Below are 25,710 nucleotides of genomic sequence, written 5' to 3'. Positions count from 1 at the left end.
TTATTTTTTTAGCCTTTTTAAAATAAGCTGTTTGAAAAAATTATACTTAAAAAGTGAGGGAAGAGGAGCTAAGAGTTTTATAACTTAATTGACATCTCCTAATATTTTTAGTGGAGATATTTAGATTCAAATCCTCCTCTCCTATATATCAATGTATATTTTTAAAAAAAAAATAAATAAATAAAGTGGGGATGAAGACAATTCAATGGACTTATTGGACACATAACGATGGGCTATTTTCATAGAGACAAAAGAGCCGAGTCCGGCTAGGCCCAAAATGAGGATCACCACCAACATTACCCGCCAATAATTTTCCCTGCAAAGAAGAGAGAGAGAGAGCAAACTTGGTCCCTTTTTCTGATCTCTCACATTATCCACTTCCACAGTTCCAGCCGTACTACCTTTACTCTCTTTCTTTTCTATGGCTGATGGGTAATTACTATAACTTACCCAACAAGAATGCATCAGATCCACGCTTTCTCGCTCTCTCACTCTATATCTATATGTTCCTCTTCCTCTATTCCCACACGGCGTCGTTTCGTCACCAAACCCTCTCCTTACAAACCCAATCTCAAGCCACTCACCTCCCGCGTTGTCCAACTCACTCGTCGAAGACAACTTCATAAGGTCTCTCTCTCTCTCTCTCTCTCTCTCTCTCTGTGTGGAATATAAGCACAAAAAACCTTGAACAGTAGTGATGACGATGTGGTTTTTATGAATTGTTATTATATTTATTTTACGGTGTGTTGTAGATATTAGAGGAGATCGAGGTTGCAAAGAAACGGCACGGGAAGCTGAACACAATCGTGATGAACGCGGTTTTGGAAGCCTGTGTTCACTGCGGCGACATTGCTTCTGCGCTTAAGATTTTCGCTGATATGTCACTCCCACACGGTTGTGGCGTTGACACTATATCTTACTCTACACTCTTAAAGGTATAGCTTCTTCTACTCTTTTTTTTTTTTTCGATGTTCACATTTAAAATTTGAAATGCGTGATGTGTATGGACGATGTACAGTATGGAGTGTGTGAGAATCAATGCCCTTTTCTGTTATCTTGAGTGTGATTGGAGTTTTTGTTTATTTAAAATATATAATTTGTAAAGGGGTTGGGTCTGGCTCGAAGAATCGATGAAGCATTTGAATTACTAGAATCTGTGGAGCAAGGCACTGCTGTGGGGAATCCAAAGCTCTCTGCACCACTTATCTACGGCCTGCTTGATGCTTTGATTGAAGCTGGTCAGTGTTAGAAAATTGATAACATTGGTCTCTTTTTACACTTCTTATTTATTGTTGGTTACTTTTACCAGATTCATAACATAGTTATTATGGTATGTTTGGTTTTGTATTTTGGACTATGATTGAATTTGTTTTTGTTTTTGATTTAATGTTCAAGCTGCAAATTGCTTCATTGCAATCATATCATGCTCACTGATATGTCCTCACTTGGATTGCTGTAGTACAGGAGATTTACGCCGTGCTAATGGTCTTCTTAGACGATATGGTTTTGTGCTTCGTGAAGGCGGTAATCCTTCAGTCTCAGTGTATAACTTATTAATGAAGGTTCGACACTGACCTATCTGGCTATCTGTGAGAAAAGTACAAATTGCAGTGCATGATTTTGTTTTTTGTTTTTCCCCTTAGTGCTTTAGCATTAAGCTCACCAAATTGGAGTTGTTGATGATGTGGTCTTGAGTGTTTGATGTAAATTATCTAACTCTGAAGCTCAATTATGTTGCCTAAATGTTCTCTCTTTTTTAAAAACTTTCAGGGATATATAAACACTGGCCATCCTCTGGCCGCTATAGCCGTGTACGAAGAGATATTGCGTTTAGGGTTAAAGCCTGATAAGCTCACCTATAATAAGCTAATCTATGCTTGTGTCAAGACTGACAAATTGGACATAGCAATGCACGTGTTGGAGGAAATGAAGGTCACAAGCATGTATCCAGAAGGCCAGTTTAGAGCCTGGAAATTGCTCTTAAATAGCACAAGAGAATAGCCTAGATTACTAAAATTATACATTTTTCTTTTTTCAGGACAGAGCACAGAAATTTGGCCATGATGATCTTTTCCCTGATGTTGTCACCTATACAACATTACTTAAGGTTGGTTGCTCTTGTGGTTATCTTATTGTGTAATTATATAATGCTTAATTTGTAGAAGTTCAAATGTGTGCAGTGCAAAACATTATCTACGTATTTCAAAAACATTTACAGCTGTACAGTATCTAAAAGTTATTAGTTATGACATCATAGCATTTTTTGGCAGGGATTGGTGAAAAGTATTTGTGTCTTCCTCTGTAAAACATGTCTTTCTTGATTCATTATAATCACAAATTGGAACTATGATTGATTCTTCTTTCGGTAGGATACAATTAGCAGGACTTTGTCTTTGAGGAAAGGGCCTTTTAGCTTTTCTTTTGGTTAATGTAAAATTTGTATATTTGTCTTGTTGATTCAAATTCTGAGCAAGATTTCTTTGTTCTTTTTTCTTTGGTAGGGTTTTGCACTTTGCAAGGATCTGCTTTCACTTCAGAAGATTGTATTGGAAATGAAATCATGTCATAATTTGCTAATAGATCGAACTGCATACACTGCAATAGTTGATGCATTGCTAAATTGTGACGCATTCAAGGGTATGTTACATTTGAATTTTCCTTCAGAATTCTGAAATGGTGACTAGGTTAGGTAATGGATTCAGATTTGGATTGTATGGTGGCAATCCAAGTTTAGATCCAATATAATTTATGTTGCGTTTGTTCAGCATGTGTTGATATGACTTTAATGAATGGTAAGACTCAACTATGAGCCAACACATATCTCAAAATTATCTAACTAGTATAAAATGTTATTTAAAGATTTTGTAGTACTTGAAAATCCAAATAGAATTAGTTGAATTATGAACAAGAGTTGGAGTTGATTTTCATGAATATCGCGTAGCAAATATCCTAGCATTCTCTCACTGTTTGTTAGTCACATTCTACGTATTATAGTGTCTTCTCAGTATGTAACTTTCTTGAATATATTCCTGTGAAAATGACTATAAACCTAGCAGTAAAGTGGAGTAAAATTAAGAGAATAGTTAATTGATTGCTAGGAATTATCTAACTGTATTCTTTATTTCTTTTTAAATGACTACATACTTACTTAATTGGGGCTAGATAGATGTAGTTAGGTGCTTCCAGAGTGTCATGTTATCTGAAAACCTATCAAGGACAGCTATCTTTTTGTACAAAATGTAAGGCAACAAAGAATCAGCATGTTCCAAAAATTACTATATGAACTCATTTCTCATCAGAAAACAAAAGGAAGAGAGAGAGAGAGAGAGAGAGAGAGAGAGAGAGAGAGAGAAGAGGGGGCGGGGTGTTTGCTAAATTAGTATTAAATGGATTATGAAACTGGAGGGTCTATTGACGTAAAAACTATTAAGCAGAGCTCATGTTACATTTAGAGAATTTGGCTGAGAAGCACCAAGCTCATATTGTTGAAATAAAGCTTGTATATTTGCATGCTGATATTCACGTATACACACTACAAAAGGGTGGTATCTTTTAGTGGCATCAATATCTGTTATCTGAACCCAGTTTCTTGAGGCTGGACAATGTGAAATTCAATTCTTCTTATTCTTCCTGCTTAATACATTTCAAGGCAGATCCAGATCCTGTTTTAATGTATTAATAACTAAAACATAAATTTGTTTTTATAAATATTAAATGTTAACACTTTAAAATCTCTGTCTGTGATGTTTAGATGCTCTTTGTATATTTGGAGAAATGCTAAAGCAGGCTGGCAGAAATTCAGACTTGCGACCGAAGCCTCATCTCTATCTTTCCTTGATGCGTGCTTTTGCTGGTAGAGGAGATTATGATATGGTCAAAACCCTGCATAAACGCATGTGGCCGGATACTGCTGGAACTATCTCCCTGACAAGTCAAGAAGAAGCTGATAATCTTCTCATGGAAGCAGCTTTAAATGATGGCCAGGTACTAGAGCTGGTTATACATAATCATCAACATTGATGTCTTTTCAGGCATAGATGTCCTATTCTCCCCAATTACTTGTGTTTTCCCTGATGATGGTTGGTGCAAATTAGCTATGGCCTATAATAAAAAGTATACCCTGCCTCTAGAAGAATGTGTAAGCTGATTGCTATCATTCAATCATTTGACATTGTTGCATTATAGCATAAAAAATTGAAATTAAGTCTGCACTAATGAGGGCCCTGTCAGTGGTAATTATGTGCCAGTCATGCTAGCATAATTTTCACCTCCAGTCTCCAAATTGCATTCTTATTCATTGATATTAAGTGGTGTATAAATATGAACTTAAGAATATATGATGACTAAGAGAAAAGAAATTATATTGGATTAGAATCTGGTCAAACATATCTCTAAGCCAACTGTTTTATGTCCTTAATGTGTCACATCTCCTACCCTTGTTTTATTGCCGTCACATATCTGGAACTTTTCAAACCTGTTTGGTGTAGCTGCATGCAATTGTGATGGTCTTTGGAATTTTTATCTCGTACATTAACTAAATCATTGTGTACTTATTTGTTTCTTTCTACCCCCCCCCCCCCCCCCCCCCTTCTTCAACACACAACAAGAAAAAAATACCTTTCCTTTCCCTTTTATTTAGAGCTCATCTTCCCATACTATTGTCATGTGCAACTGATGTTAATGTTTTCAAACCTGTTTTGGTATTTGGTGCTTGTTTTCAGGTTGATGAGGCTGTTGAACATCTAACAAATATCATTAAAAGATGGAAGGGAATATCATGGACAAGTCGAGGAGGCTTGGTGCGTATCACATTGTTAATTTCCATGATTGCATAATGGGAATAAATGAAATACAGAATAAACCTCTAAACTACTCAATGTTTTGATGTGATGATTGTCTGTATAATATTTTGTTTGAGATTGATGCAAATATGATATCCTGATTTTGAAGATGCACGGAAAAAAATTGTTTGTGGTGCTGAGCAACTGGCAAGGTGCCATTTAAGTTCCATAGTTTTTTACAGATCCAGAAATCATGTTAAGTGTCTCCTTTAGGTTATATCTTCTGGGTTGCACCATATAATATCACCTGCTTTTGTGCTAGCTGAAAAACTAGGCGGTTTATTCTGAATTTCTTGATTTTAATTTTTTGCTCCAGACATGTTTATCATGCTATTTTCTGGTTTTGCTTTTATATATACTCACGTTTAGTATACATCTGTAATGCAGGCTGCTCTGCGCTTAGAGGCTTTGTTGGGATTCACCAAATCCATGTTCAGTCCTCATCTACTGCCTCAGGTTTCCAGCTTGTCTCTCTGTTTCTCAAATTGCGGAATGTTCATAAGGTCCTAATGACTATTTTTTGAATGCGATACATATTTTAGGTGTCAGTGCATGTAGACTCACTTTTTACCATCAGTGGCTCTTATATGGAAGATCACTTAGGCCAAAATGGTTAAGTGAATTCAATGACCTTTATAATCTATAATTTGGTACTTTTGGGCAAGGCTGATAAATCCAATTTTCGGTTCTAGAATTATCACAATACTTGAGTGATACCACCCACAAGAAGCAGATTTAGTTGACTCTTGTATGGACACTATTAGAAAAATGATTCAGTGATTAAATTCATTATTTCCTAATAGTTTAAGATTTTGAGACTAACAAATAATTTATCATGATATCAAAGTAGGTGGTCCCAAGTTTGAACCCTATCTCCACTTTACCTCCTACTTAAAAATCCATGTGTTAGACCATTTATTAAGCCCACACATGAGGGGGAGTGTTCGAATAACTGTTGAGTGTGAAATCACCATTTCCTAATAGTATAAGCTTTTGGAACAATCAGTAAATTATCAGACCTTTTAATTGAGCATTCTGAATGTTGGGTGCAAATGCTAATTTCCCTTGTTTCATATTTTTCAGCACTGCTTGACTGTCTTCATGATATATATTAGTTTTTCCTTTTGATCTAGAAAATTTTCTTTTAGGTTGCCTGAGTACACCATTTCTCTTCAGGTATCACCAGATGAACCAATTGAGAGTATTATGATTCCTTTTGAAGCATCTCGGCCTCTACATGGTACTCTGGCCTTGAAGAAGGTGGTTATGCGCTTCTTAAAAAATCCAGTTGTGCCTATAATTGATGACTGGGGCAGCTGCGTAGGACTATTGCATCGTGAAGACTGCAATGAGGTTTGCTTATTTTCTTTCAGCTAACCATGTTGAGCTTCTTTTGTATTTTACATCCAGTTAACTCTGTTGATTCAGTTTGTTGAGATTCATCTTGTAATTAATCATATAGACAGTTGTAAATAAGTCTCTGCAAGATATTTTTTCTAGCCAGTGTTGGGTAGACCTTGTTCTTAGAATTGTTAGGATAATGCAATCAAACTTCGTGTTAATTCTTAGAATGTAATTTCTATGTTTGCAAGTTTATCAGAATAGTGATTATGAACATATATACTCTTTGTTATAATAGTGATGAGAAATTCAATTATCTGTAACACAGTGAATTAAAAAGCTAATACAAATTTGTGTGTTCATATTCAGTTGGATGCGCCACTCTCAACAATGATGAGAAGCCCACCTCCTTGCGTAACAATCATGACATCTATTGGTCATGTGGTTGATCTAATTTTGGAAAAGAGATACAAAATGGTTATTGTTGTAAGATATAGCAACATATATGGTACTCCTTACAGCTCAGGCTCAAGGGCCTTTGGAGTTTTTACAGCGGAACAATTGTGTAGGCTTGTAACGTCAATATCAGAGTTGCCTGGGCAAACGCTTTCAGTCTGTAGAAGAATGTAAATATTTGATGATATATTTTTGTTTTTGTCTTCTTTTTTTCCCCCTCTTCTCCCTCGTATTTTGAATTTTGCTTGGTTTCTTTTTTCCCCACTTATTCCTTCTTGTAAATTCAGTTTTGCTTGAATGAGTTACAGCCAATGACATTGTGATCTTGAAGAGACGATCTCTGTTTTTAGGTAAGAAAATGCAATTGGTGGCTTGGTGCAACATGACGTTTTAATTTTTCATACATATTCCCATTAGGGTGAGAGTAAGGCTTGGACTACTGTGGTAAAATTTTGCCCACATCTTCAAGCAAAAACATCTATGAATATATTACGATGTAAAAAATAAAAATTTCTACTGATTTATTGGCCTTTTTCACAAAAGCACACAATTTCCTCATTTTTAGGAGTTTGATTGGGCTTTTTTTGGTCTTTCCAACATAATATTTGGTCCACTTTAGTCGTATTTGGTTCTACTCAGTCCACATTGGTCCTATCAGTCACATTGGTCTTTTTCGGTCCACTTTGGTCTTAGTCGGTCTTATTCAATCCACTTCAGTCCTACTCGGTCCACTTTGCTCTTATTCAGTCCTATTAAATCCACTTTGGTTCTATTAGGTCCAATTTGGTCCACTTTGGTCTTATTCGGTCCTATTCAAACCACTTCGGTTCTATTCGGTCCTATTCGGTCTACTTCGATTCTATTCGGTACACTTTGGTCTTGTTGTGTCCTACTCGGTCCACATTAGTTCTATTCGGTCCACTTTGGTCCAGTTCGGTCTTAGTCGGTCCTATTCAATCCACTTCGGTCTTACTCGGTCCACTTTGGTTCTATTTGGCCTAATTTGGTCTTATCTGGTCCTACTTGGTCCACTTTGGTTCTATTCGATCCAATTCGGTCCCACTCACTTCACTTTGGTCCTGCTCGGTCCACTTTGGTTCTAGTCAATCTTATTCTGTCCAAGTTGGTCCTATTCGGTATATTTTGGTCTATTAGGTGCATTCAGTTCATTTTTGTGCACCTACATAAAGGGAAAAGATAAATTGGGTTGAGAACACCTATTCTAAATCCAAATTTATTAAAAAAATATATAGATCTCAAACTCGTAATATCCAAAATTTTAAATATAACATTTATTATTGCTACGCTCCTGTTGAGTCACATTAACATAGCATTTCGGTCCATTCCGATTCAACTAAATTTCATTGAAAGTCTTTTTAAATATGAAGGCTATGAATATACAAATGTAACTTTAGGGTATTTACTTATTTGTTTTAAAATCATTACTTTTAAATGAATTGCATGAGATTGATTATACCTTGATAATTATTTAAGTATCTAGTGCAACACACAAGATTGTGACTATTATTACTGATAATGAGTGAAATCAATAGGTTGAATGTTTCGGGTTTCAACGGTGTATGGATGACCTAAAAGGAAAGAAAAAGATTGTCGAATGTGACGGGAGTAAACCAGCCAAGGACCCTCCAATGATTAAATCATATTTCTCTTTAGGATTCAAGTATAGTGAGTGGCTGAATAGTAGAACGTACCTTTATTGGATAAGGCTTGGTCCCTTTTATAGAGATTTTTAGAGTGGGTCTACTTGTTAGGCTCCACTAACATCATGGGATATGTGTAGACTTCGTGGGAAGAGTATAGTGAATTTCAGGGAATTCACCCCACGTCTTAGAATAGTGGATCGTGGTTCGATTGTTCTAGGTCTGTAGAAAATACTTTGAAATTTACTAAGTGTTTGTTGGTCATCTACACCTTCTTGTGGTGTAGACGACTAATATCTTCTTGGACGACCACTTTTCATGTTTGTGGTGCGTCTTTCACCTTTCTCCCTTCTGAAGATTGTCTTGGACATCACTGGGCTTGGACGACCCTTATAGACAAAGACTACTTGTTATGAATCACCATCAACTATATATTTGCAAATTAGTTATATTACATTTTACTAATGGAGAGGATTGATGTAATAATTTTGTTTTTAGTTAATACATTTAGTATGGTTCAGTTTTTTTCACAATTAGTTGAAATATCAAGCCATAAATGGCATACGATAAAATGATTCCCAGTGGGTCTAGATGAGAATTAATGAAAACTTGCACCTCAATTTGTTCATTTTTATCTCTCAAAGAAAAAAAAATTGTTCATTTTGTTATGAAAATTTATTAGTTATGTAACCTTGATCTTTTTAATTAGGGTAAATTTTAGAAAACACCCATGAGGTTTGGGATAATGATAGTTAGGTCCAAGGTCTTTTAAAAATGACCAATTTGGTACTTAAAAAAGGACTTATTTAAAAAATAACTATAAAACCTATACTATATTATAAGTTAGGCAACGTTTCAAACTTATTTCATATCTAACAATTCGAGTCCAGTGGACTCGATTTATCCAAAAATCTGATGTGGACAAAGTAGGAAACCGAGTTTATTGAACTCGTTTTCTATACACAGAAATCGAGTTCAATGAACTGGGTTTCCATGTATAGAAACCGAGTTCAATGAACTCGGTTTCTATGTATAGAAAACGAGTTCTATAGAAACCGAGTTTATTGAACTCGATTTCTATGTATAGAAAACGAGTTCAATAAACTCGGTTTCTATACATAGAAACTGAGTTCATTGAATTCGGTTTCTATGTCCCATCTCCTCTGACGTTCATGTCAGTTTGAGCTAGAAATCGAGCCTATTGGACTCGATTTCTATAAATGGTCCCCAGCACTCCATGTGTTGCCGTGGGTCCCAACTAGGACCTATTTTCCCTCTTTGTACGCACTACACTCTCAGACTCATACACCTCTCTCAGTAACTTCACTCCACTTTCTCAGTAAGCTCCACTTTCTCAATAAGCTCACTCACACTCATCTCACACAAGTTCACAACATCTCAGGTATACTATGATTATTTGCTAGTTTTTTTATTTAAGAAAAATTGACAACATATTAGTAAAAGTTCTGTTTTTTTTTTTTTTTTTTTTTTTTTTTTTTTGTTAGTGTAAATATTGTGATTAATCTATTTGTTGTAGTGATTAATCTATTTGGTAGTATATTGTGATTAGTTTTATTTTTTTTTGAGAGGGTGATTAGTTTATTTGTTAGTATATTTGTTGTAGTGATTAATTTATTTGTTAGTATAGTGATTAATTTATTTGTTAGATATTGTGATTAGTTTATTTGTTAGTGTATTTTGATTAATGTATTTGTTAGTGATTAATTTATTTGTTAGTGATTGGACTCGGTTTATATGTAAAAAAACCGAGTCTATTGGACTCGGTTTGTATGTACAAAAACCGAGTCCAATGAACTCGATTTCTGTGCATACGTGGACACTTTGTCCACCTCAGCTATTGGCAAAAAGAAACTCGAGTACAATATACTCGATTTTACAACCCAAAAATCAAGTCCCCTAAACTCGAATTGTTAGAAACCAAATTAGTTTGAAACGTTTCCTAACTAATGATATTGTTTGGATTTTATAGTTATTTTCTAAAAAAAACCCTTAAAAAACAATAAAACCCTTACACCGTTAACCCTCTTAACCCTCCGTTACTTGTCTTTCTCCCTCACAGACCTGCTCTCCCACTCTCCCTCCCTAACCTCAGATCTGCAACTACCACCACCAGCCATAAAACCCAGCCAAACCATAGCATCAAGACTCAAATCCAAAAAACCTATAGCAAACCACTACCCCCATCGGAACCCACACACCTCCACTACAAATCCACCCCATACCGGAAACCGCCACTACCACTGAAAACCACCGCCAGCCATAAATCCCAAAGAAAAACACAAAACCCAATAACCCATGATACCACCCCGCAGCATCCCACCACCACCCACAGCTCACCCCTACCAGCTTATAGCCCACCACCATCACCAAAACCCTCAACCACCAGCCAAATTAAACCAACCATCACCATCAATCACCGACCAAAATTAACCAACCACCACCGACCACCTCAACCACAACTGCGAAAAGCAACCCATTACAACCCATTACCAGATCGACCCAAACCACACAAAAAGAAGAAGAAGAAGAAGCCACAACTAGATTAAAATCAAAACCAGCTGATAAGAGAGGCAGAGAGAGGCGAGATGAGAGGGAAGAGAGAGAGGTATGAGGAAGAAGAGAGGAAGCAGAGAGTAATGGGTTGCTTGAGAAAAAAAGGAAAAAAAAAAAAGTGTAACGTAGGGTTAGAGTGTTAACAGTGTAAGGGTATTTTTGTCTTTTAGGGTGCGTTTGTTTTGGGGGAAAATGATTTCAGGAAATCATTTTCCCCCAAACCCAGGTGTTTGGCAGCAACGGTAAATTTCATTTTCCGGAAAATGGCTTCCTGTTGACCGAAATTTTCACCTTTGACCCGGAAATGATTTTACACCCTCATTTTCACTTCAAATTATTTCCGGAAAAAGAGAGAGAGAAGAGAGAGCCCAGATCAGAGAGCACCGATCGTCGATCGCGCCACTCGTCAATCGACGAGCGGTGCGATCGTCCGACGAGCGGTGCGATAGATCGTGATCGACGGCGCGATCTCACAAAGATCAAGATCCCGCCGTCTTCTCCTTCTTTTGGGTTTGTCTTTTCCTTCTTCTTCTCCAAACACCAGAAAATATTTTTCGAAATTTTTTTTGAAATGCAACCAAACATATGAAAACATTTCCCTTTCCGGAAAATAGCATTTCCAAAATGGAATATTTTCCGGAAATACTTTTACACGAACCAAACACAGCCTTAAGCACCGAATTGGTCATTTTTAAAATATCTTGGACCTAACTGTCATTAACCCAAACCCACAATTGAACCAAACCGTATAGATCTTCACTGCAGAGGAGAGCCCAAAACCCAGCCAAACCTTCACCTCCAAAACAGTGAGAGAGCAGTGTGTTGATGTGCAGAAAATCAAGCTCCGTTCTTTTCTTTTCCCATATAGCTCTCACTTGAATCCAATTCCCATGCATATATAGTAAAAATCCAAGAATTCAAGCCCCTTTCATTAGCTTTCTCCACCAAAACCCTAGCCAAAGAAAAGACACAGAGACAGAGAGAGAGTGAGAGAGAGAAAGAAATGGCGTTTAGAGGAAAGGAGATGATGAAGAAAGTGTTGAAGAATGTAGGAGAGAAGAACTTGGCTCCCGGATTGAAAGAGTCACTCAAGAAATGCATACCGGACAGTAAGGTTGTCATGGGCCGAGCCAAACGCGGCCTCTACGCTGGCCGCCACATCCAGTTCGGCAATCGCGTCAGCGAAGATGGTGGCAACAAGTCTGTAACTCTCTCTCTCTCTCTCTCTCTTTGAATTTATGTGTGTATGTGTATTTATGATTGTTTTCGCTTCATGGGTTTTTGATGTTAAGATTATATGAATGAATGAATGGATGGATTTTGTACATATGGGTTGTGATTTGAAATCTCCTAAAAATAGGACCTTTGACAATCTGTATGTAGTAGGATCAAATTAACATTTTTCTATGTTATGGTTTGGTTTCAATTTGTTCAAGTCTTATATTTTAGGCTTTGATTGGCATTAGTTGAGAAGAATGTGTCATTATGTAATTATCTTATTTGTTAAAACCTGAAATTACAGCTAGTACGAGAGCCAAAATGCTTTCGATTTTGTTCATATGGGTGCTCATTTCAAATCCTCTAAAAATGGGACCTTTGGCAATCTGTATGTAGGATCAATTAACATGTTTCTCTGCTAAAGTTTAAATGTGTTTCAAGTCTTATACTTTTAGACTTTGTTTGGCATTAGTTGAGGAGAATTTGTCATTCTGTGCTTATCTATTCTATATAATAACCAATAGCCGAAACGTTTGACTTTTTGTTGACCACTCCTCATTACGCCATATGGCTACATAAATTAATGCCACGTCTACCATTAAAAACATAGAACAATGTATCTTTTCATTTGGTGCTTATACAAACCATTTCAGTACAATTTTTTGCTAATGTTGGCGTTCAGTTGCATTGTTCCAGTGGGTAGTTATAAATTTTACATATTTCCTAATAAATTTTAGTTTATATTTCTTGAGACAAAACTAAAAAACTTCAAGTTCATTCTGATTCTTCACCCTCTCTCTCTATATATGTACGGTGGAGAACCTTTGGTTTTCACAAATATTTTTTTGGGAGGTTTTAACGCTATATTCCATTATAGGTTTTTTGGTTTATTATTTGGGTTTTAAAATCTTCCTCCACAAACCCTAGAGGTAGGTGTTTCACAAACCCCAAACGCATGCAACATAGTAACGTCTTCTCCTCTGTCTCCAGTCCACTTTCTTCTTTAGTGTAGATTGTTAGGTTTAGTGTTTTGTATGGACTATAATTCATCAATTTTCTGACCTTTTGATATCTTAGAAAGTGTTAAATTTCTTTTTCGATTAGGTTTCTGTGTGTGGCATATGGGAGATACTTTGTAACCATTCTAATTGGATATTTTTATTGTAAAAAATTAGATGGTGATAGGCTTAATTATGTGAATTTGACCTTACAAGAGAGGTTTGTATTTTTCATGGTTATAATATTTATTTTGTTTTAACTATTGTATGAAAAGGAAAGATGTTCCTTATAATACCTGAACCATGTCTTGAAAAAAAGTCTTCAACTCCTTGCTACAAGAAATACAAACACCAAGATGATGCTATTAAAAATTCGGTTGGCCCTCTCTTTTCAAAATATTTTAATTTTTTCCCTGTTTTTCTATTTTGTCGTTTCTTATAAGGTTTTTAATTGTTTCGAATTTAATTTCTATTCTTATATATGTTTGAATCATATTATGAAGGTTTAGTGTGAATTATTATTGAGGATATTTCATGACTCTTGGTACTCTTATTGGGGACACTGTTAACAAATCTTGTAAAAAGATTTCAAATTTTTTTTTTTTTTTTTTCATTTGTGTATTATGTTTTTGTAGCAAAGATTTGATTCTCAGCTGGGCATTATAATTTGTGGAAATTTAATGCTCTTTTTGTCTACAAGAATTTTCAATGCTATTCTATAACTTGAATGCTATTTTCTTATCAAGTGGTGTTGTTGCTGTTGTGTGGACCAATTCACATGGTCCTATTCTTTGATCAGGTTTACAATTGAGGTACACTATTAACAAATCTTGTGTGTGGAAGATTTCAATTTTTTTTCTTTTTTTCATTTGCATATTATGTTTTAGTCGTAGGACTCCTAAGTTGAGCAAAGAAATATGCAGATACAACATTGTTGCTACTGTTAAGGATCCAACTAATCACCCGTTAAAATTAAATTATACCCAACTTTTAATTGATGGGTAGTTTGTCAATGCCGTATCAATTAAGACTTCCCAACATTCATGGACTTATTAGTAACGCAAATGAATTCTTACTCAAATATATATATGATATGGCTATTTGATATTGGATCTATTTGATATTCGAGCAGTTGCTACTTGGTACTTAAAATTGCATGTTGGGGAGAATTATGCTAGAGGCATTATGTTAATCATTATGTTTTAAACATAAAATTGATTGAAAATTTCATAATGGCTTACCTTCCGTGCATCGCACGGGTTAGCGACTAGTTTGTTAAAACCTGAAATTACAGCCTCAAACTGGGAATCCCAGGGGTGAAATGCTTCTGATTTGTGTAAGCTTTTATTGTAAACAACTAGACTGTGCATATATGATAATGAATTAGAAATTGGAGAAAAATTAGGTGCTGTAGCTTAGGTCCCCAATTAATTTCAATCAAGTTGCTGAATTCTTTTATTTTGTTTCATAGTTAATTTTCTCCAATGACTGGACTGTAAGAGAGAGAAAGAGAGAGCTTCTGCCTCAATATTATTTATTACCCAAGATGCTTAAAACCATACTCAAATTTGTATTGTGAACGTTCTAAAAGTTGCTACAGTATGAAGAGTAATGGTACTCTGTTCGTCCTTCTTTTTGTTCTTGAATCTGTAGAAGGTTGTATATATCCACCAAAGTTTAATTCAATCCCTTGTATGTGACTGATTACAAATTTCGGAGCTGGTACATGTTTGGGTCCCTTGATAGAACTTATAAGTGTGTTTTTACGGAGCATTGACCACTAGTCCCACATCCATGTTTTTCTTTTCTTCTTCTTGTGAGAGAAGGTTGGGGGAAATGCATCCATTGACCCCTCCTCCCCTTCCCAGGTTTTTCTTCCTTTTTTTTTTTTTTTTTTTTTTTTTTTTTTTTTTTTACTTATCAAAAAAAAGAAAAACCTGGGAAGGGGAGGAGGGGTCAATGGATGCATTTAGCAAAGAAAGCTAATCCCATAAAGGTCTGCTAGTTCTAATATGCCCTATCCTTGGAGTTGGTTCATCAATTACTTTACTGGGGCCTTCATTGGGTTTTTATTCTTTTTCACCTATCAAAAAGATTTCATTGATCATTGTACTCTGCACCATGATTGTGATGCTCTCTAGTATACGTCCTGTATATATTGTCTTTTTTCGTCAATAAATTACGTTATTTATAAAAAATAAATAAATACTATACTGTCTTAAGGTAAATCAGGATTTTTGTTAGCTGGAAAATATGCACATCTATCATATCTTGGGGTCTGAGTCCTCATATGATTCATTGCCAGAAAGTGCTTGCAATACTTGGTGGGTACATAGTAGCAAGGGGATGGAAGGAGGTATTAGTTGAAATTAGAAGACCAATCACTGTTTATGAGTCTGACTTTAGTTTTGTATGATATTAGACACATTAGTATCCCTGGGCTACATGCCCATTGCCGTTGTATGTCCTTTTGGTAATTCATATTTCTGACCTTAGGCAGGAGAGCATCTCCCAATTGAAACTGAGCCAAAGGTCCTTGACTCCTTGATCCTAGTGAGATAGATTCTACATTGCTCCTAACCTTTCACCTGTAGATTTCTTTTTTCACTGTTAAAAAAGATGGTATTATGCATTAAGAATAAGTCAGAGTTATAGTCCTACCAATCCATTGAAACATAGGAATGAGGCCTGGTGAAGTGATGGAGTATTAAGTATTTGCATAAGCCTCCAATTCCTTGGACTTTGCTATGTGATTGAATGGATTCAATGATATCATATATCTGGCCATCATTGCTGTAGATTTCCTCTAATCAAGTCATCGAATCGTTGTCAGAGATGATGATGACAAATGCTAAATTGTGCCTGGATAAAACATGAATACCTCTACTTTTATAAATCTTTATGATAATGAATATTTATAATCTGGACAAACGCCATTCAGGTATATGAAGTGCTTACTTATTTAATGGATTTGCTTGTGGTGGTTAGGTTGGGACGAGGTTTTTAAAATTTGGCATTTAATCAATTAGCCTTAACACTTCTAATACATGATATTTAATTGATTTGCTTGTTGCAGTTTGTTTTGGATGAGGATTTTAAAATTAGGCATATAATCAGTCAGTCTATACGCTTCTAATACATAATATTTAATGTTTTTTTGGATTCATTTATGCAATTCGTAGAATGAAGTTGTCTTGTATTGTTGCGCAACATAAGTTCTGTCTCTTGCTTGCTCCATTTTGGCATTTGAAGTTTTTTGTCTTTTATCAACTTAGAAGTATCTTTATTCATCAGAACTTTTTCTGCAATTCTGGTGATAGGTCAAGGAGGACTTGGAAGCCGAATGTCCAGGAGAAGCGGCTCTTCAGTTACGTTTTAGACCGCCATATTCGAGTGAAAGTCACCACTCATGCCCTCCGTTGCATAGACAAGGCAGGAGGGATTGATGAGTACCTCCTGAAAACTCCTTACCACAAGATGGACACAGAAATGGGCCTCTACTGGAAGTCTAGGATCGAGAAGATGTACGAAGAGCTAGGGAAGAGGGAAGTTGTTTTCTTTTCACCAGAGGATGAAGCCAGGTTTGAACAACGTTTTAAAGATCTGAAAGTGGCCGAGAGGACAGCTCGTAGGGATGCCAGGAGACAAATGTCCGGTTGGTCAGACAAACAGAAGCAGATTGAGGAAGGTCAAGTGAAAGATCAATTGACTGATGAAGAAGCCGCTCCCGAGCAGTGGGCTGCAAACTCTTAAGTTTTGGACCATTCACCATCTTGGAATGTTCCCCCATCTTTGTTTTTTATTGCCCATTTGAAATTTTGTATCTCTTTAATGTTTGTTTTTTGAAGTAGTCTTTAGCTGTATCAGGCCTGATGGAAAAATATTCAGCAGAAATCAATTATCTTTTTCAGATGGAAATTATTTGATATTCCTCTGATGGATCATGAGTTTAACAGAACATAAAAAGTAACAAGAATGTTGTTACTGGACTTAACTTCTCATGGTACAACGTCTTAAAACGTTGCTAATATAATTTCATTTTTGAAACAATAATGCTATAGATAAAACAAATTTTACAAGCCGTTCTTAAATTTGTTTTGTTTTATTTTATTTTTTCTTAGTCTCTAGTATAAACCAAAACTTGGTAAGCAAGTATTTAGTCCCTTCACCGACCAAAAGAAACAAAAGTCATCTAGTCACTTTACCAATATTTCTTTACAGGAAAAGTACTAATTTCACGGGTAATTGAAAACAGAAACATGACAGTTCAAAGACTCAAAATTTGTTAGATGATAAGATATGATTGATGTATTATCACTATTTTAAATTATAACATATTACCTCAACACTTATACTTAAAAAAAAAATAGAGTTATGTAGTCTTCTAATAACACTTTATATTAGAAATATATGATTAAATAATTAAATTTATCATATTCTATTAACTTAAGCTTTTGGAATATTTCACACTTCTTTTCCATGAAAGTCCAACGCAAATAGCTGTAACCTTAACAGTTCACGCGCAAATCATATCTAACAAATAACACGTTATCTTCTCTCGTACTGAAACACAGTATCTTGTCCAATAATTCACTATCACTTTCTCTATAAAAGCCTTAACTTCACATGCTCTTGCGTCAAAAGTTCACTTCAATAACAAATGGTTAAAGAGAACTGGCCATTACTAGGCCACCTAAAGAAGGCAGTGAAGAAATTAAGATTTTTGCTTAGCTTTAACCTACTGCAATGGCGCTTGGCTTCAATTACTGGCAGTGCTTCCACGAGGCGCCGGTTGAGCTTCAACGATCGCCAGGGCTTGCATGGTTGCATAGAAGATGAAAAACTCGACGAACCTGGTTCAGCCAAAGTGTATCAACGAGCTAGAAGTTATGGTTCAGATGATGATATTGATAGAAGGGCAGAGATTTTTATTGCTAATTTTCGACATCATCTTCGTTTAGAAAGGCAAGTTTCTTTGGAGTTAAGGTACTATAGAGGTACTAGTTTCAAAAGTGAAGAAGACATTGGATTGTAATTTTGAAGCTGGTTTGTCGTTAATTATGGTTGAAAGTTTTTACATGGGTTATATACATGATTGGTATACTATATATGGATGAAAAAACTGAGATTTTTTGAGGATTGATGAACTATTTTTGAGTTATTTTTATTTTCTGATTTCAATTAGTTTTTCTATTGAGTTTCTTGGGGTTTTGATTTTGCATTGCTTGTATCTGTTCTATCAATATTTCCGATGGAGCAGTTCTTAATGAAACTTGAATTGTGTTTTCCTTAACTCACTGTTTCTGAGTGCAAAAACTTTGTTTCGAGGATTTTTGCCGTTGTTAGTCCTTGTTGGAAGAAATTAGAGTATTAGACAATCTAGGAAGAAACTTTAAGACTAAGGAACAGAACATGCTATCCAAACTAAGCTTAAGCAACATAGACAGCTCACAACAATTTCCGTAGTGTGAAATTTCTGAAAAGAATAAGGTGAAAAAATTTTACCTTTTCATCTATCATATAAGTGTTTTATTTTTTTTGTTATGAGTGTTATAATTTAATGACAATAGCATGTAATTCCATACAAACGCATGGATGCATTTAAAATTAAACAAAATTTTTTATTATAAAAATATAAATAATTAGTCAAATTAAATTTTTTTTAAAGCATGTAACACATGCATTCATGCATATTCATGTATACATATAGATACATTTAAAATTAAACACAATTTTTATCATAAAATATAGATAATTAGTAAATTTTTTTAAGTAAACGTAATTAGTCACATATTAAAATTCTTATCTAAATTTAATACTACTTATGATCATTTTTTTCTAATTTTTAATAAGATAGAACGTGTGATGATTTTTGTTATGTGGTCATTTTTATTTTATTTATTTTTTGAGAAATATGTGGTGATTTTTATTGAGTATATGTGATTTTTTTTTTAATTTTATAGTTTATTAATATTATATTCTAATTAGTATTTTGCACGCATTAACTCACTTGACACAAAGATTAAAAAACTTAAATAGAAACATGGCACAAGCTTAAGTGGAAAATTGTGGTGTAGTTCCCACATAAATTTAAACACATGGTGTAAAATTGGATTACAATTTCAAGTTCTAATTCAATCTCTAAGCTTTACCTATTAATATATATATATATATATATATATAGATAGATAGATAGATAGATGACTTATAAATTTGAATTTATTTTAGTTATATGATTATGTTTTTTATGGTTTATTATATTGGACTCATCGTTTTCTACACTAAATTAATTAATTTGGCACAAATATTTAAAAATTTAGATTAGATGGGACATGTGGCGTAAAATTAAACTCTAATTAAAATTCAATTTTTACACTAAATTAACTAACTTGGCACAAAATTCTAAAATTTATTAAATGAGACATATGGCGCAAAATTATATTCTAATTAAATTCCAATTTGAAAGTTAATTGAATTTTCTCTCTGCTTTACCTATTATTATATATATAGATATATAGATTACTCAATTATCTTAATAAGGAGAATCTAGTTTGAACATTGAAACTCCTCTCCCATTTATTATACGAAAAAAAAGGGTTTTCTTATTGATTTAGATCTTTTGTAGAATGTCCATTTAAAGGCCAAGATTCAATGTGGTATAAATCTAGGACCTAGATTTTGCCAACTCATTTAAAATTTAAATGTGGTTAAACTAAACCAAAAGTTAATGTGTTGGTAAAATCTAGACCTTAGATATATACAACTTTGAATCTTGGCCTTTGAAATGGACACTCTCCATTTCAAGAAAATTAGAGAGAAGACCAATTCCTTCTTTTTGCCACTTGGTTTAAAATACCATTAACTTGTTTTAGTAAATTCTATCAAATTTGTGGTCCATCTTCATTATAGGATTGCTAGTTGTCAAGACTCGAGTCAATTCTTATCATCGATCAGTTTTCTTTTTTCTTTTCTAAATTTTTGCTTATGATCACATTTAATTAATTCTAAGTGGTAGTAAATACTTTATTTTTTTTGGTTTGTTTGGGAGGAAAACATTGTTTTATAAAGTACTTGCAACTAGCGCGAGAGAAGGAATTTGAACACATGTTTTCTTTTTTGGAAGAAACCGACAATGTTATTGAACTATAAAATTCTTGAAAAAATAGAAGTACAAGTGAGGGAAGTAAATTCAAACACAAATGTTCCTCCATGGAAGACATGGATAATACTACTCAATTAATGCTCTTATTAGTGACATAAAAATACTTGTTGCAACACCTAATTCAAGAGTTAATAATGTATATCAGTTTAATTCATTTTATAATTAAGCCATTCAATAAGTTTGTGTACACGAAAGAATTTATAGAATAGTAAATTTTATAATACAACTGTTGACATTAATTTACATCTCAGAAAGGAAAAGCAAAAAAACAAAAACCTATGTATAGAATCTATAGATTACTATATGATTCATACACTAAAATGCAATTAATACAACAGTATCAACAAATAGGGAACATTAACAAACATATAATGGCAACTTCCCCCATCCAAATGATGTGGTTTATTAGATAAAATTGTTCATGTCTGAAATCTGATTTGAATGCTTTCACTCCAATTTTTTCTTTTCTGAATTTTTCTATCACACTCTCCTTAGAATTGTAGGTAACGTATGAGTTTAATTATGTAAAACTGATTTAGGAGAACAAGAGGGGTTTCATTTGGATGGGGTTTCTATATCTATGACAGTCTCAAATGCCCCAACCAATGCTTTCACCTTGTTCTTCCTCTTCTCCAATAGCTTGCTTGCAGTTTCCTCAATCACATCATTATATGCTTGAGTCTCCTTCTTTCCCTGTCCCACTTGGCGCTTAGATGATACTGTATTCACCACCTCTGGTTTTGTTTCTTCAACGGCACCAACCTCATCTTGTCCTTCCTTCAAGTTAAGCCCTTCACTTCCTCCGTCCACCTCTTCCTTCTCATCCACCATGTTGCCCTCGTTCTTGTTTTCAGCCTCAGAATCTTCTCCTTTGACCTCCCCTTTGTCTTCTTCGACCTCCACTACCGCCTCACTTATTGCCACACTCTCTTCTACATTGCCTTCTTCTTTGCTTTCATTCTCTTCTCCTCCATGTTCATTCTCAGCTTCTTCTTCTTTTTGTGCTCTAGCTTCAGCTTCTTCTTCTTTTTGTGCTTTAGCTTCAGCTTCTTCAATCTGAGCAGTCGCATTTGCTTTTATTTCTTCAGAAACTTCAGGAATGTCACAAGGCTTGACTTCATGCTCATCTTCAATAATACTGTCGACATGATCAGATTCAACAACACTACCATCCTCAAAATCTTCACTTTTTGGCACTTCAGAAATGTTACTCTCTGTCTCAGCCCCAACTTCCACGTTCACAACTTCTTCAACCTCATGAACCAAAATTTCTCCCTCCTCTTCACTTTCATGACTCGAAGTTTGTGTTACATCAAGACCCTTTGTCGAAGCCAAAGCATTATGAAACTCCTTCTTAGTGGCTGCAGGATTGGTACTGCTCTTAATGGTGCCCTTTGCATGCAAAGGCGCCTGTGGTTTACCAAACTTGGACGTTTTTGGAGTCCTCTCCGCAACTGGTTTCAGAGAATGGGTACCTTTGGATGGAATAGTATTGGAACGGACTGTTGTGGTTTTCTCTTTCAAGCCATGGGAGACAACAGCACTTTGTGGCTTACTATCCGAGGATCTTCTTCTATTCAAAGAACTGGCCTTCTTTGCTGTGTCTTCGGGGCCAGGTTTCTTCGCATTCTTGACAGATTCATGGCGTGAGCTTAGCGTTGGCCTAAGATAGTGTGGGAGTCGCTTTTCAGTTGCAGCAGCAGTAGTAGTAGTTGTAGAAGAAGAAGAAGCAGCCTTGTGATCTGTAGAGCTTGTTGTGGATGGTTTTGGACGAGTTTTGGTGATATTGGGGGCACGAGACTTTGAAGGGGATATCACCATCTTCTCCTTCCAAGCATTATTACCTTCTCTCTTCGTAGTTGCCATATACTGTTAGGTGTTTCGACAAAATTGAAAAAAATGAAAGATCAATGAGGATGTATGTGCAACTGGGGGAAAAGACGAGCAAGTTTAACAAACAAATGGGTATTGCTAATTTCAACTATTACATAAAAGTTGTCCCCAATAGTTTTTCTCACATTCACACATACATATAGATGAATTAATATATGTTGTAGATTTTAAAATGTAAAAGACATTGACACTATGTAAAGTTCAAAGAAAGTACAGTCATTTGGAATTAAAAAAATAAAAATAAAAAAGCCAATTTTATGATTCATTGCATCACATCATCATTGCCTAAGCTCTGTACATTCCACAGCTATCATTTTTCTTTTGGAGGAACTATATACTATTTGTGCTCAAGCTCAACTGCCTATTACTACATTTACCAAAGATTGCTACTACATATATTCGCTAACATGAAGATATTGAGTTGCTTACTATAAGACCTTTTGAAATTCATTATATTATAAACTAATTTTAATAAAAGTATAAGAATAATATAAAGGCCCTGCCTTTTTTTTTTCAGTTGATATATTGATTGTTGGAGGTGGAGGATTTAAACCATAGATATCTTCATTAAAAACACTATAAGGTATTAGTTGAATTACAAAACTCTTGACAAAAGGTCTTGTCTAGTTTTAAGTCATCATACCATGAGTTGCAGTAAGTGAATATATCTGTTTTATTTACAATAAGGGTCCGTTTGGATACAGCTGAAAACTGAAAACTGAAAAACACTGTAGCGAAATAATTTTTAAATGTGTGAATAGTATCGTGGGACCCATTTTTAATGAAAAAGTTGCTGAAAAATGAAATTTGTGGGTCTGTGAACAGTACACGATGTGCTGTGATTGGTCCAAAAAAATTTGAAAAGTCAAAGTTTGCGGCTACTGTTTATTGAACAGTGCATAAACAGTAGCCGCAACACCCAAAACGCTCCAAAACGCGTGAAAAAAAAAAAAAAAAAAAAAAAACAAACAAACAAACAAACAAAACGCAAACGCAATTTTTTTCAGCCGAATCCAAACGCTCTCTAAGTGTATATGTTCATATTTGGAGTTAATTTGTAACATCTATTGGTTTCAATTCAAAACCAATAACATGGAATAGACAAATAGGATCATATATTCTAAAATGTAATCACTTTAAATAATGTCATTCTCTTGCTCTTTATCAGGCTCTTTTATGATGCTCTGGACAGGGATATGCATATTAATACAAAGAATATGATAGGAATAGCCCAGCACATCAAACATAGAAGTCAATTGAAGTGTTAGAATTTTCCTCGTGGCTAGCAGAGATTGATGTCTACACCTTAGACACGGTTCAGCCTCACCGGGCTCGGCCAAATACCATTATTTTTTTTTTTTTTGAGAAAGTTTCAACCTATGATGTCCGTTCCTAATGATAACTTTTTAATTTAATTACTTTTGTTTGAATAATAATTAACTTTTTTTTTTACCCTTCCTCAATGTTATAATTTTTTTTCAAATTTTTTTCAAGAGAATAAAAATATCAAATTATGTGCATGTGAATGCGAGGATCAACTTATGCTTACACCTAATATAACTTAACTTTTTATTGAGTAAATAGTTTGAAAATCCTACTATTGAATTACATAGTCTATGTTCTTAACAAAGATGCCAAATTCACCATAATTCCTTGATTTTGATCGTTCAAACTTCAAACTTTTGTTAGTGAAAAATATTTACTATTAGGTAAAAGACATCTCATGCATTATACATATACATACATACATATATATATATATATATAAATATATATTTATATGTATGTATGTATTCTCTCTTAAAACATTGAAACCTATAAATGTTGTTGTGAGAGGTAAAATGCATGAGATACCGTCTTTTAGGCTCAAACCTCTCATAACCAAATGACTGTTATAAAGCCCACAATGTTGCTTCAAAACGATAAAAACGTACAAACTACTAAACCATTTTACACACATACAACAGATGACTGTTGAAATAGCAAAGGAATGATCTAAAATTTAAACTACCGAGAACCAAATCCAACACCAAATCATACCTCTCTCCCAAAAGAAGTTGTGAGTTTATCTTCCAGGACAAGTAACTGATAATGTTTAATTATTCATTATCTTTTTTTAAAAAAAAAAAAAAAAAAAAAAAAAAAAAAAAAAAAAAAAGCCCCATTACCTTATTTTTCAACAATTCTTTTGATTCAATTGCTTTGTGCTCAATCAACATAAATTGATTTCAAACCAATAAATTGGGCAATTCATGAAAGATTGCTTTCTTGTAGGAAAATTTTATATCACATGTCAACGAGTTATAGTAGCGCACACACAAATTAGAACAACATACTCTTTTTCAATGCCAAGATAACCAAGAAAATGAAATAAACATTGAAAAACATTATAAAAATTTAGTTTTTCACCATATCTTTGACAGCAAAAGGAAGCAAAAAACGAAGAGATACTAATTTTGACATGAAAAACAAAGGTACCATGGAAGAGTAAATATATGGTAAAAGAGAGAGAGAGATATGTAGCGTACCTTGATCAAAGAAGATTCATGGGAAGAATAAAATAAAGGGAAGAAAATTCATTGAAAGATGAAAAATGTGAAGGGAATTAAAGAGAGGCTTAGTTAAGAGTTTTGGGGTTTGATTTGATTAAAGAAGCGCAAATTACGCATAACTCAAGGTGGTGGTATTGGTGGTGAAGGTGTTGGAGGCCATGAAATGAAAACAAAATTTTGTTCGCCAAACAAGCGAGACAGGTGGGGAATTGGTTGACTTTTTCCTAGGAAAAAAATAAATAAATAAATAAAATTAAAATTAAAATTAAGAAAGAAAAAACAAAAAACAAAAACAAAAACAGAAAAACAAAAATAGAAAAACAAAAACTAAGAATCTTCCTTTTCTTTGGGTACCAACATAACAGCTCTGCCTAGGCTCCATGCTCCATAATAATAACATGATTTTATTGGGTACATTTATTCCATGTGACTTGAAAAAGATCAAATGCCTCGCCATATGATATGATCACTATCAACTTTATGGTTTAAAAAAATGTACCTATTATCGAAAAAAAGGTTTTAAATATGTACCAGCCAGTCCATGGATATATATACTTTTTGAGGAGTCCATGGATGTATAATCATTGTAGAGTGTGGACATTTTGGATGGTGCCCATCTTACCTGTCTCATTGCTCTAGTAGCCTTAATTAATTAGTAAACTAATTCTCCAATATATATATAGTGAATGACTTTTTGTTGCAATTAGTCTAAAGTTCAACTGGTGCATTCTTATACATATACTCGGCAACTTAAGACACAATATCTAAGAAATTGTACCCTCACAGTCCAAGTTTTTTTTTTTTTTTTTGATAGAAACAAGGTTCAAGTTTTGTTTTTTTGTTTTTTGTTTTTCTCTAAGTTAGATATAATCAGATGAGTTTGAAGTTTGAACCCACCTTACACAATCCAGCTCTTAATTCTTGGAATGGTACATTAATAACCTCCTTACAAGTCCGGCCTCCCAGTTCATTATAAATACTATTTTTCCATAATTTATTTTCTAATTCCATGAT

General features: G+C 34.4%; 3 protein-coding genes across 4 annotated transcripts; 2 read left to right on the top strand and 1 right to left on the bottom strand.

The window, feature by feature from the left end:
• The first annotated feature begins 318 nt into the window (after positions 1-318).
• Positions 319-6,861, top strand: LOC115971858 (pentatricopeptide repeat-containing protein At5g10690). 2 transcript variants are annotated; one of them, XM_031091938.1, is made up of 12 exons: positions 319-627; positions 753-935; positions 1,106-1,238; positions 1,465-1,562; positions 1,771-1,932; positions 2,039-2,107; positions 2,502-2,637; positions 3,752-3,984; positions 4,722-4,799; positions 5,229-5,297; positions 6,018-6,194; positions 6,552-6,861. In XM_031091938.1, exons 1-12 carry the CDS (start codon positions 460-462, stop codon positions 6,810-6,812), a joined length of 1,767 nt encoding a protein of 588 aa, XP_030947798.1. In that variant the 5' UTR covers positions 319-459; the 3' UTR covers positions 6,813-6,861. The 2 variants fall into 2 exon arrangements, with proteins under 2 accessions (XP_030947798.1, XP_030947797.1); XM_031091937.1 differs by having other exon boundaries at positions 5,229-5,344; positions 5,990-6,194.
• A 4,725-nt stretch (positions 6,862-11,586) lies between these two features.
• On the top strand, positions 11,587-17,015 carry LOC115972512 (54S ribosomal protein L24, mitochondrial). The gene is made up of 2 exons (XM_031092825.1): positions 11,587-12,073; positions 16,410-17,015. The coding sequence occupies exons 1-2, from the start codon at positions 11,877-11,879 to the stop codon at positions 16,840-16,842; spliced, it is 630 nt and encodes a 209-aa protein (XP_030948685.1). The 5' UTR covers positions 11,587-11,876; the 3' UTR covers positions 16,843-17,015.
• A 3,708-nt stretch (positions 17,016-20,723) lies between these two features.
• LOC115970880 (suppressor protein SRP40) lies at positions 20,724-24,896 on the bottom strand. Its single transcript, XM_031090501.1, has 2 exons — positions 24,673-24,896; positions 20,724-22,120 (listed from the first exon to the last, which is right to left on the bottom strand). The coding sequence occupies exon 2, from the start codon at positions 22,115-22,117 to the stop codon at positions 20,807-20,809; it is 1,311 nt and encodes a 436-aa protein (XP_030946361.1). The 5' UTR covers positions 22,118-22,120; positions 24,673-24,896; the 3' UTR covers positions 20,724-20,806.
• Positions 24,897-25,710: the final 814 nt, after the last annotated feature.

The sequence above is a fragment of the Quercus lobata genome, chromosome 12, assembly GCF_001633185.2.
Source record: "Quercus lobata isolate SW786 chromosome 12, ValleyOak3.0 Primary Assembly, whole genome shotgun sequence".
Taxonomy (NCBI): Eukaryota; Viridiplantae; Streptophyta; class Magnoliopsida; order Fagales; family Fagaceae; genus Quercus; species Quercus lobata.
The sequence above is the reverse complement of the archived record's forward strand: the minus strand, read 5'-3'. Positions and strand labels throughout refer to the sequence as shown.